The following is a 10,370-nucleotide window of genomic DNA, read 5'->3' as shown; positions in this document are numbered from 1 at the left end:
TTACTGGGAGGCTGGCCCCAGTACCAAAAAGTAAGTGGATGCATGCCCCTCTCCCCAGAAGACTTTGTTTCAAAGGACATTGATTCTGTAGCTCCGGGAGAGGGACATATCTGATCAGAGCACACAGGAGCAGAGGAAGGGGGAGAGGATAGAGTGGAGCACATCCAGGCCCACCAGGCCATGAGGGTGATGTTCCTGATTAGAGCAGCCAGTCCACAGAGAGGACAACATGGCTGGCCCCACTATGAGAAATGATGCCCCTTGCTGACCCATGGTGCTACAGGGGACAGCACTGGAGACACAGTGTGGGAATTGCGCCTGACCTGATCCCATCACACCGAGGCAAAGCACTGGGGGAGTGCAGTGGAACAGCAAGGGAATGGAGTGGCAAGATCCCCAGGGAATGCTGAAAGTGGAATTTGGGGCCAGTGTGGTGCCACAACAGACTGGACTGGAAAACACTCCTAAGGGCCAGCAAACGATCCTTGAACTAACTACAAGCTTTTCTTTCTTGATGTGTTTTGTTCTTTGTCAGTGGTTTGTTGTTGTTGCTTTGTTTTCCTCTGTCTTGTTTTTGTGCATGTTATTTCCACAGGTCTGTCTAAATAAGATAGGCTGGATGAACTATCTGGAGGAAAAACAGCGGGACCGATAGTTCCAGGGAGACATGGGATAGGGGGAGGTAGGGGGTAAGGAAGTGGTGTTAACAAACCCAGGGACAAGGGAACAACATGGGATCCAAATTGGTGGTGAGGTGGGAGTGGCAGGCCTGGTAGGGAATGATCAAGGGTAAGGTTACGTAAAGAAGAGGTATAGCTGTAGCCCAGGTGGGGACGGAGCATGATAGTGGGGCAGGAGGAAAGTCAAGGAAAATAGAGGAAAGAACTAGGAGGCAAAGGGCATTTATAGAGGTCTAGACAAAGACATGTACATACAAATATATATGAGGATGGGGAAATAGATCTATGTGCCTATATTTATAGGTTTAGTATTAAGGTGGCGGAAAGACCTTGGGCCTCTACTCAAGCACTCTCTCAATGTATGAATACTTTCTTCTATTAAATTGGCATTCTATGATGCTGACCCTCCTGACACAACCACTGAAGCCAAAGCGGGTGAACAAGCAAATGTGGTGAAGAAAGCTGATGGTGTCCGGCTATCAAAAGAGATAGTGACTGGGGTCTTAAAGGCTTGGAGATAAACAAGCAGCCATCTAGCTCAGAAGCAACAAAGCCCACATGGAAGAACACACCAGCCCGTGTGATCATGTGGTTCCGAAGGGATCAGTCATCAAAGAACAAAAAATCATATCACTGGATGCACACCTCCATGACACAATCGCTGAGGACAAACGGGTGCATAAGTAAATGTGGCGAAGAAAGCTGATGGTGCCCAGCTATCAAAAGAGATAGTGTCTGGGGTCTTAAAGGCTTGAAGGTGAACAAGCGGCCATCTAGCTCAGAAGCAACAAAGCCCACATGGAAGAAGCACACCAGCTTGTGCGATCACGAGGTGTCAAAGGGATCAGGTATAAGGCATCATCAAAAAAAAAAATCTTACCATAGTGAATGACGGGGGAAGTGCAGAGTGGAGACCAAAAGCCCATCTGTCGGCCTCTGGAGATCCCCTCACAGAGGGGTTTAGAGGAGGAGATAAGTCAGTCAGGGTGCGACATAGCACCGATGAAGAATACAGCTTTCCTCCAGTTCCTAAATGCTTCCTCCCCCCGCTCCACCTCCACTACCATGATCCGAATTCTACCTTGCAAGTCTGGATAGAACAGAGGTTGTACACTGGTGCAGATAGGAGCTGGAGGCACAGGGAATCCAGGGTGGATGATACCTTAAGGACCAGGGGTGTGAGGGGCGATACTGGGAGAGTAGAGGGTGAGTGGGTTGGAAAAGGGGAACCGATTACAAGGATCTACATGTGACCTCCTCCCTGGGGAATGGACAACAGAAGAGTGGGTGAAGGACAGGGCAAGATATGACAAAATAATAATTTATAAATTATCAAGGGCTCATGAGGGAAGGGGGAGCAGGAAGGGAGGAGAAAAAAGAGGACTTGATGCAAAGAGCTTAAGTGGAGAGCAAATGCTTTGAAAATGAGTAGGGCAGGGAATATACAGATGTGCTTTATACAATTGATGTATGTATATGTATGGATTGTGATGAGAGTTGTATGAGTCCCTGATAAAATGTTAAAAATAGATTTTAAGCATTTTCTTTCCTTTGGCCTATTCATTATTTCTACAATTTCTTTGAATTGTTATTTAGTGGCATAGCAGTTGCTTTCAAGTGATAACAAAATATTTTAAAATGAAACATACTTTGGGCCTCCTTGCACGCACTCCCTCAATACAATAGCACCTTGCTCAGCTAAACAGTCTTTCCAGGATACCCACCTTCCCGACAAGACAGACGTGTGCATAAGCAAACGTGATGAAGAAAGCTGATGGTGTCCGGGTATCAAAAAAGATATCATGTCTGGGGTCTTAAAGGCTTGAAGGCAAACAAGTGGCCATCTAGCTCAGAAGAAGCACACAAGCCTAAGTGATCACGAGGTGTTGAAGGGATCAAGTAGCAGACACCAAAGAACAAAAACCATCATGTGATCACTTTCCCCACATAAACGCTGAAGATGAATGTGTGCATAAGTGTGGTGAAGAAGGCTGATGGTGCCCGGCTATCGAGAGAGATAGCGTCTGGGGACTTAAAGGCTTGAAAGTAAACAAGCAGCCATCTAGCCCAGAGCAACAAAGCCCACATGGAAGCAGCACACCAACATGTGTGATCATGAAGGGCAGAGGGGACCAGGTTTCAAGCAACAAAGGCGTGGGTAAAAAAATCATACCATCATGAATGAGGGGAGTGCTTGATGGAGACCCAATGCCCATCTGTAGACAACTGGACATCCCTTGCAGAGGGGTAGTGGGGAGGAGATGAGTCACTCAGGGTTTAGTGTAGCAACAATGAAACTCACAACCTTCCTCTAGTTCCTGAACGCTTCCTTCCCTCCAACTATCATGATCCCAATTCTACTTTGCAAACCTGGTTATACCAGAGGATGCACAGCGGTGCAGATGGGATCTGGAAACACATGGAATCTAGGACAGATGAACCCCTCAGGACCAAGGTGAGAGTGGCGACACCAGGAGGGAAGGGGCGGTAGAAAGAGGGAACCGATCTCTGGGATCTACATATAACCCCCTCTCTGGGGGATGGGCAACAGGAAAGTGGGTGGAGGGAGCTGCCGAGCAGTGTAATATAAGATAAAATAGTAATTTATAAATTATTAAGGGTTCATGAAGAAAGGGGAGAGGCAGCGGGGAGGGAGGAGGAGGGAAAAAAGGAAAATGAGCTGATCCCAGGAACCCAAGCAAAAGGCGAATTTTTAGAATGATGAGGGCAAAGAATGTTTAAGGGTGCTTTACTCAATTTATGTATGTATGGATTGTGATGAGTTGTATGAGCCCTAATAAAATGATTTAAAAAAATGAAACATACTTAAAAATTAGCGATACTTTCCATGCCTGTATATTATCTGGGAAGTCCCTGGGTGGTTAACACATTTGGCTGCTAGCTGGAAGTTTGGATGGAGGTTTAAATCCACTGAACCTACAGGACAGGGTTGAACTAGCCTTGTGGGTTTCCAATGGTAACTTTTCTAAAAAATTAATCATTTTATTGGGGGCTTATATAACTCTTATCACAATCCATACATACATGCACCGTGTCAAGCACATTTGTTGCCATTATCATTTTCAAAACATTTGCTTTCTACTTCAGCCCTTGGCATCAGCTCATTTTCCTCCTCCCTCCCTATGAGCCCTTCATAATTTATAAATTATTATTTTGTCATATCTCATACCGTCCCACATCTCCTGTCATCCACTTTTCTGTTGTCTGTCCCCGGAGGGGCTTATATGTAGGTCTTGCGATGGTTCCCTCTTTCTACCCCACCCTCCTGGTATCGCCACTCTCACCACTGGTCCTGAGGGGTTCATCTGTCCTCGATTCCCGGTGTTTTCAGTTCCTGTCTGAACCAGTGTACATTTTCTGGTCTAGTCAGATTTGTAAGGTAGAATTGGGATCATGATAGTTGAGGGGGAAGCATTTAGGAACTCAAGGAAAGTTGTATGTTTCATCTTGCTACACTGTACCCTGACTGACTCATCTCCTCCCAGAGACCCTTCTGTAAGGGGATGTCCAATTGCCTACAGATGGGCTGGGTCTCCACTCGGCATAACCCCTCATTCACAATGATAGGAGTTTTTGTTCTTTGATGCCTGACACCTTCGATGGCACAGACTGGTATGGGCTTTCCAACGGTAACTCTTAAGGACAGAAGAAAACCTATCTCCCAGGGAGCGGTTGGGGATTTCGAACTGCTGATTCTCAAGTTAGCGGCCCAGTGCCCGCAAGGCTCCTAAATCCACAGAGGCATCTTAGAAATAAGACCTGGCAATTTACTCTAGAAAAATTAGGCTTTGAAAACCCTATGGGGAAACGGCCTACTTTCATACACAGACACAGTCGGCAGGAGTCAGAGTCAACTCCCAGCAACTGGTGGAAAACAGAAAGCAGGAGCCGAACTATCACGATGGGCTCTCTCAGGCGATGACAATGAACTATATACGAACATTAAAATCTCATTCTCAAATTCTCAGTCATTTTTCCCTAGTACCCGTTGGTACGCGTTAAGCTCAGAGAAGCTCCCGCTTGCTCAGCTAGCCGGTGATGTGTTGTTTGAATGGGTGACGAAACCCACAGGGCCTTTAGAACTTCACGTGGCTGGAAGCAAGGCCCAGACAGGGGGCTTCTCGCTGGGAGGTCAGGCCCGCCGCGCTGGGCGGCCGAGGAAGAAGGCGGCAGCGCGGCCCGGACGCCGCGGAGCCCCTGCGGACGCGCGCGGCGCGGAGCAGGGGACGCAGCCGCGCCTTTCCGGCCAACACAGCGCGTCCGCTCGCCGCCGACTCTTCGGCTTCCGCGAGGCGACGTGGGAAGTTCCTCTTCCGGGGCAGCTCCGGAGCGGTGTTTGGGACCCGGATGCAGACGCTGGCGACGCTATATAAGCTCCGCGCATGCGTCCGCCCTTTCTCTTTGAGGAAGACGCGGCCGTTGTCCCGTCGTGCTCCGTCCCCCGCTCCCATTCCTGACTCACCGCTGTTCGCTCTCGCCGAGGAACAAGTCGGTCAGGAAGCGCCCCGCCGCCATGGTGAGTACAGGGACTGGGTGGCGGGGCTCGCGGCGCCGCGGGGCGCTGGGCCGGAGCTGTGCGGGGCTCGCGGCGCGCTGGCGGAAGTGAAGGCTAAGGAAGCGTGGGTCAGGAGTACTGTGCAACATGTAGGGTCTCCGAGACTGTGAGTCTTCATGGGAGCAGCCGACCTGACCGTGCTCCCGTTTATCCAGCGAAACCGAACTCGCTCCCCGCGACTCTAAGACGGGGTACAGCTGCGCCTTGGGGTGTGAGGCTCCAGGCTCAGCAGCGGCAGAACGCCTTGTCTGCAACAAAGGAGCTTTCCGGGATCAGCTGTGTTACATTACGACAATCGGGGAGGAAATCGTTTGGAGGTCTCCTGCACGAGGAACCCGAGGAGGTTAACGCCTTTGTCTGCACTACTGTTAATGTTTTATCATCTGTGTGACTGGCAGGCATTTAAGGACACCGGAAAGACACCTGTGGAACCAGAGGTGGCCATTCACCGAATTAGAATTACTCTGACCAGCCGCAACGTGAAATCCTTGGAGAAAGGTCAGTTAGCGTCCGAGTGAGGCCTTTGGAGCAGTGGCTTTGACTCAGTGATGCGCAAAGTTATTTTCAATGGCATCTGCTAGACATTTAGCCAAAATAACAACTCGGGGTTTTAGTGCCTCCGAGAACACAGCTGGCAATGAGGAGAGAGCTATGTGCTGAATGATGGTGATGGTTTCTTGTACGCTATTCTGAGCCAGCATCCGTTGGCTTTTTAAAAGCATGTTTTAATTGTACTGCATGAACTGAAAGGTTTTTTTTTTTTCCTTTGTAGTGTGTGCTGACTTGATCAGAGGGGCTAAGGAGAAAAACCTGAAAGTGAAGGGACCAGTTAGGATGCCTACCAAGGTAAGCCAACCATGGCCCCATGAGCAGGGAGTGGGAGATGCTTCTGGGTGCATAAAACCACATTCTTACAGAAAATGGATTTGTTTCCCAGAACAGTTATGTTCTGATATTAACTCAAAGCTTAATTTAAAAGAGCTGATTGGATTTTGTTCAAAAACTGCATAATTTTGTCTTTTGTTTTAGACTCTGAGAATTACGACCAGGAAAACTCCCTGTGGGGAAGGTTCTAAGACCTGGGATCGATTCCAGATGAGGATCCACAAGCGTCTCATTGACTTGCACAGTCCGTCTGAGATAGTGAAGCAGATCACTTCCATCAGTATTGAGCCTGGAGTAGAGGTTGAAGTCACCATTGCAGATGCTTAAATCAACTATTTTAATAAATTGATTTATCTGTTGGTAAAATTTTGTTGACCTTTATTTGGAGTACCAACATTTAAGAATTGATCTTTGCTCTATCTCAAAATCTTAATGGTGGCATGATCCAAGTTTTAGGGTGATTTGAACGTGCTGCCAACAAATAAACCTAGTGGGCAAGTACTAAGAAAACCATGTTCTGGACTTGATTGCCAGTCTTTTGTTAAAAAAAAACAAGTGAAACTAAACATAAGATAGAAAATATTTTGGGGGACCTGCCTTGACCCTTTGTGCTTGAATATGCAAGATTCTCTTAATGAGGCTGCATTAAGTTTGACTACAAAAATGGCATGTAGCCAAAAACTATTGGTACAATAATAAGTGCTGTTTGTTGCTTCAGCTGCTAGGCATTTTCCATAATGAAAATTTCACTGAGAGTAAATGTGCCTATTTGTAGTGCTCTATTAGAATTTTGAGGTCCTGATGTCACCCACCCTGCTTGTAATCAGTGATCCTATAGGGCAGGATAGGACTTCCCCTTTGGGTTTCTGAGAGTTTTTACAGGAGCATAAGGATTCATCTTTTAGAATTGACCTTGTTAGCAGCCCAGTGAGTAACGTCATGATGCTAGCAGGGCTGCTTAAGTTCCTGAGTGGCACAAAGCCAGTTTGCAGACCCCAGAAGGACCTGTCCAGAGGGCAACCTCTGAGAAGCTAATGGAGTTAATGCTCTACTTGATAAAATTGATGACAAAGGGTTTGAGGGTTTATAGCATGGGTAATTGATGCTGGATTTTTCACAGGAGCAAGTAAGGTTCTAGAAGTCTCTAGCCCCAAGTATATGAAGTCAGTGTTAAACCCTTCCTTAGTATACAGAAAAGATGGGCCTTTTTCATTTTCAGATTTAACATTAAGTATTTCAAATGACATTCTTTTAACTGATTGGCTGAAAGTAAAGAGCAATTTTTTTTTCTGTTCAATACCTTTTCGTGCCTTATAGTGCCCACCATGTTCAACAGTACTCTTAACCCCTACCATCCTAACCCAAGGGTGGTTACAAATGGTTAATTAGCTTGTCTATATTTACCTTAAGTTGCGTTTACGAGGTTATCCTAGGACCCCAAAATTTGTGGTTCAAACCAATTACTGGTCTTATTTATGGTTTTCAGTTTCTATTCCATTATATATAGGGGCCATTTGTCTTCACAGTGGTTCATCACTGTTTAGATACTCGGATTTCACTGTCAGAAATGGATTCCATTGGGCTAGCTGATTCCTTGCATCTGGTTTTTCTACATCTGAAGTATTTGCACATTAGCGTTAGGGCTTGGGTGGCCCCTGGGACTATGGTCCAAACCCTCCATTCCCAGTAGAGTTCCTTCAAGATAAAAGGTTATGTCTGAAGTTTTCATATCCTCTATATTCACAGGACATAAACACAAAACCTGTTAAATTTGTAATTTTGCAGGGACTTCAAGATGTAGGAAAATGGAATTAGAAGATACTAGAATTTTTCCATGACCTTTTTAAAGTTCCCTCTTAATGTAACTTTAAAATAATGACAAATGAGACTGGTAAACATTGTTCTGTAAACTCATTGGATTTTTTAAATCAACAATTCTTTTGGAGTATTCCACTGCACTTTAGACATGATTCCTTGAACTTAAGGATATTTCCAGAGTTTTACTATTAAAAGCAATGGTTTCAAGCAAACCGTTTTTAAAATGTCTGCTAATCAAGTCAACTAGATGGGCTATTTTCCTTGAAGTGATTTTCTGAATTCTAGCTGTAGGTATTTGTTGTGATGTAAAGTGTGTCATTGATTTAGGTACATTTATTAAGCATCTACAGTATGCATATGTACATGATTTCTGAGAGCTATTTTTGACTTTCCCAGCCCTTTTATTTTGATTATTTAATTTTTATGAAGCAAAGTGTCAGATATACCCAGGGTAGTATAATGAACCAACACACGTCTGTCATTAGCTTTCATAATTGTCAGCTCATGCCATCAACCATCGGATTATTTTGAAACCACATTAATCCCATTTTCCCAAAAGCTCCTAGAGGGCCCCTTGTAGTAGGTAATGTTCAAATTTGCATTTTTACTGCTTATTTGCTTGAATCAGGATATAACTCATTAAATGTGTTAAGTCTAATGATTACCCCAACTTCCAAAAAACAATAAAAGACTCGTGTCATTTTAAAAAGCAGTGTGTGGCAAAAAAAAAAAAATTTACAATGCCACCCGAAAACATGCAGAACAGTCTTAAGAATTAGTTGCCTAGTGTGGCTAAAACAAATATCACAAGTGGGTGACTTTTATGAACATTTATTTCTTAACAATTCAAGAAATGAGAAGTCCAAATGCAGCACATGGTGGAGAAGGGGACTCAGTTTATCTATTTCAACTGCCAGTGTCTGCTAGCCACCTTGGTGTTCCTGGACTTTAGATGCATTAGTCTTCTAGTATTGGTAAAACTCAGAAATGAATTAGATTGAGGACCAACCCTACATGGATACAATTTCATTAGCGTTAAAGAAAAAACATTATTTTAAACCTGGGCTGTATTTACAAGTATAGGTACAGCTTTAGTATTTTAACATGTTTTGGTGAGGACGTCATTTAATCCATAACACTAAAGGGTGGTGGTGGTGGATAATTACAATTGTTTTATCACTTTTTGAGGGGGTGGGTGAGACAGCGGGTAAGACATCCAGATATGTAGGATATAAGTGTAAAACCCAAAAAACTAATATTTGTCCTTTAGAATATTGGAAACAAGTAAAATATGTATCTTTGTTAAACTCATCAGTTGTAATTTAAGTAGTGATTGTCATCTCATTCAACAATGTAGAGCAAACATTTTCTTTGCCATCATGAGTTGTCATGTTCTAAATTGGAATTCACTTCAAATCATTGTTCCTTTGTGCTTTCAGTGCTGTGAAGTATTTCTGAGATTTTCTTCAGTGTGTTGTTTGGGTTTTGTTTTGTTTTCTTTTTTTTCTTCACTGGGTATTGTTTGCCACTGGAACATAGCCTTTTTGTCACACCCATTTCCTCATTCATGTCAATATATTTGTTTCCACCAAGCTCTTCTGCTTATCCTGACATCTGAGTCAATATTCCCAGGTCAGCTATTGCTTCGATACCAGAATCTATGATGAATATCATATCTAGCATTATCATTTTTCCTTTGCTGCACTTTAATCTTTGTTGGCTAATTCCCTGTTCAGACTCCATTTCTATAAAATGTCACATGAGTTTTATCAGTGGAAAACAAGAGGCAACACAGCCAGATACTTTGATCCCTTAACAGATGGCCATTGCCAGTCAGTGGTGACTTTGAAGGAAATGGCATGATTGGTCATTGGTCATTATGTATATCTGTTATTGTGATTTATGAAGCAAAGGATTAGCAGTTTGTGAGGTGCCATCGAGTCAGTTCCAACTTTTATAGACACTACAACAGAACAAAACACCATGGTCTGGCCCGTCTTCAAAATTGTTTCTTAGGTTTGAGCCCGTGGGGCAGCCACGGAATCAATTCCTAAGTTATGAAATTACTTAAAATACTGTAGTAACTGATAGTGAATTATAATTTTCTTTCTGGGATTGATATGGCTTATTTTAGGCTTGTAAAGCCTTTCAGATTTGGATAAGGGCATGTAGTTCTCTTTGGAGATCGCAAATAAGGCTTGTATCTGGAGACCTCTAAAGTCTTAGCCACAGGTAGGGACCCAAGACATCACAGATAGCTTCAAGGTCAAGGAGATCTTTATTGTTTTCAGTGGAAGTAAAGGCCATTTAATTTATTGGTGTAGCCATGGAGAAGTCAGGGACCCCTTGCTGCTAAACTACCTGGCTGTCACAATGAACTTCAAAAACCAAACTCAGTGGCATCGAGTCAA

General features: G+C 44.2%; 1 protein-coding gene and 1 non-coding gene across 2 annotated transcripts; both read left to right on the top strand.

The window, feature by feature from the left end:
- The first annotated feature begins 5,067 nt into the window (after window positions 1-5,067).
- Window positions 5,068-6,654, top strand: RPS20 (ribosomal protein S20). The gene is made up of 4 exons (XM_075549684.1): window positions 5,068-5,217; window positions 5,655-5,754; window positions 6,029-6,102; window positions 6,286-6,654. Exons 1-4 carry the CDS (start codon window positions 5,215-5,217, stop codon window positions 6,466-6,468), a joined length of 360 nt encoding a protein of 119 aa, XP_075405799.1. The 5' UTR covers window positions 5,068-5,214; the 3' UTR covers window positions 6,469-6,654.
- On the top strand, window positions 5,889-5,956 carry LOC142449746 (small nucleolar RNA U54). Its single transcript, XR_012784858.1, has one exon. It is a non-coding gene; the product is annotated as a small nucleolar RNA U54 (small nucleolar RNA).
- Window positions 6,655-10,370: the final 3,716 nt, after the last annotated feature.

Source organism: Tenrec ecaudatus, chromosome 5, assembly GCF_050624435.1.
Source record: "Tenrec ecaudatus isolate mTenEca1 chromosome 5, mTenEca1.hap1, whole genome shotgun sequence".
Lineage (NCBI taxonomy): Eukaryota > Metazoa > Chordata > Mammalia > Afrosoricida > Tenrecidae > Tenrec > Tenrec ecaudatus.
Note: the sequence above shows the minus strand (reverse complement) of the source record. Positions and strands in the feature narration are given on the sequence as shown.

What these genes read in the sequence shown, in the direction of transcription:
- RPS20 (XM_075549684.1), top strand. An exon ending in CGTGAAATCCTTGGAGAAAG is followed by an intron (nt 5,755 to 6,028) that starts GTCAGTTAGCGT and finishes TTTCCTTTGTAG; the next exon opens with TGTGTGCTGACTTGATCAGA. An exon ending in CAGTTAGGATGCCTACCAAG is followed by an intron (nt 6,103 to 6,285) that starts GTAAGCCAACCA and finishes CTTTTGTTTTAG; the next exon opens with ACTCTGAGAATTACGACCAG.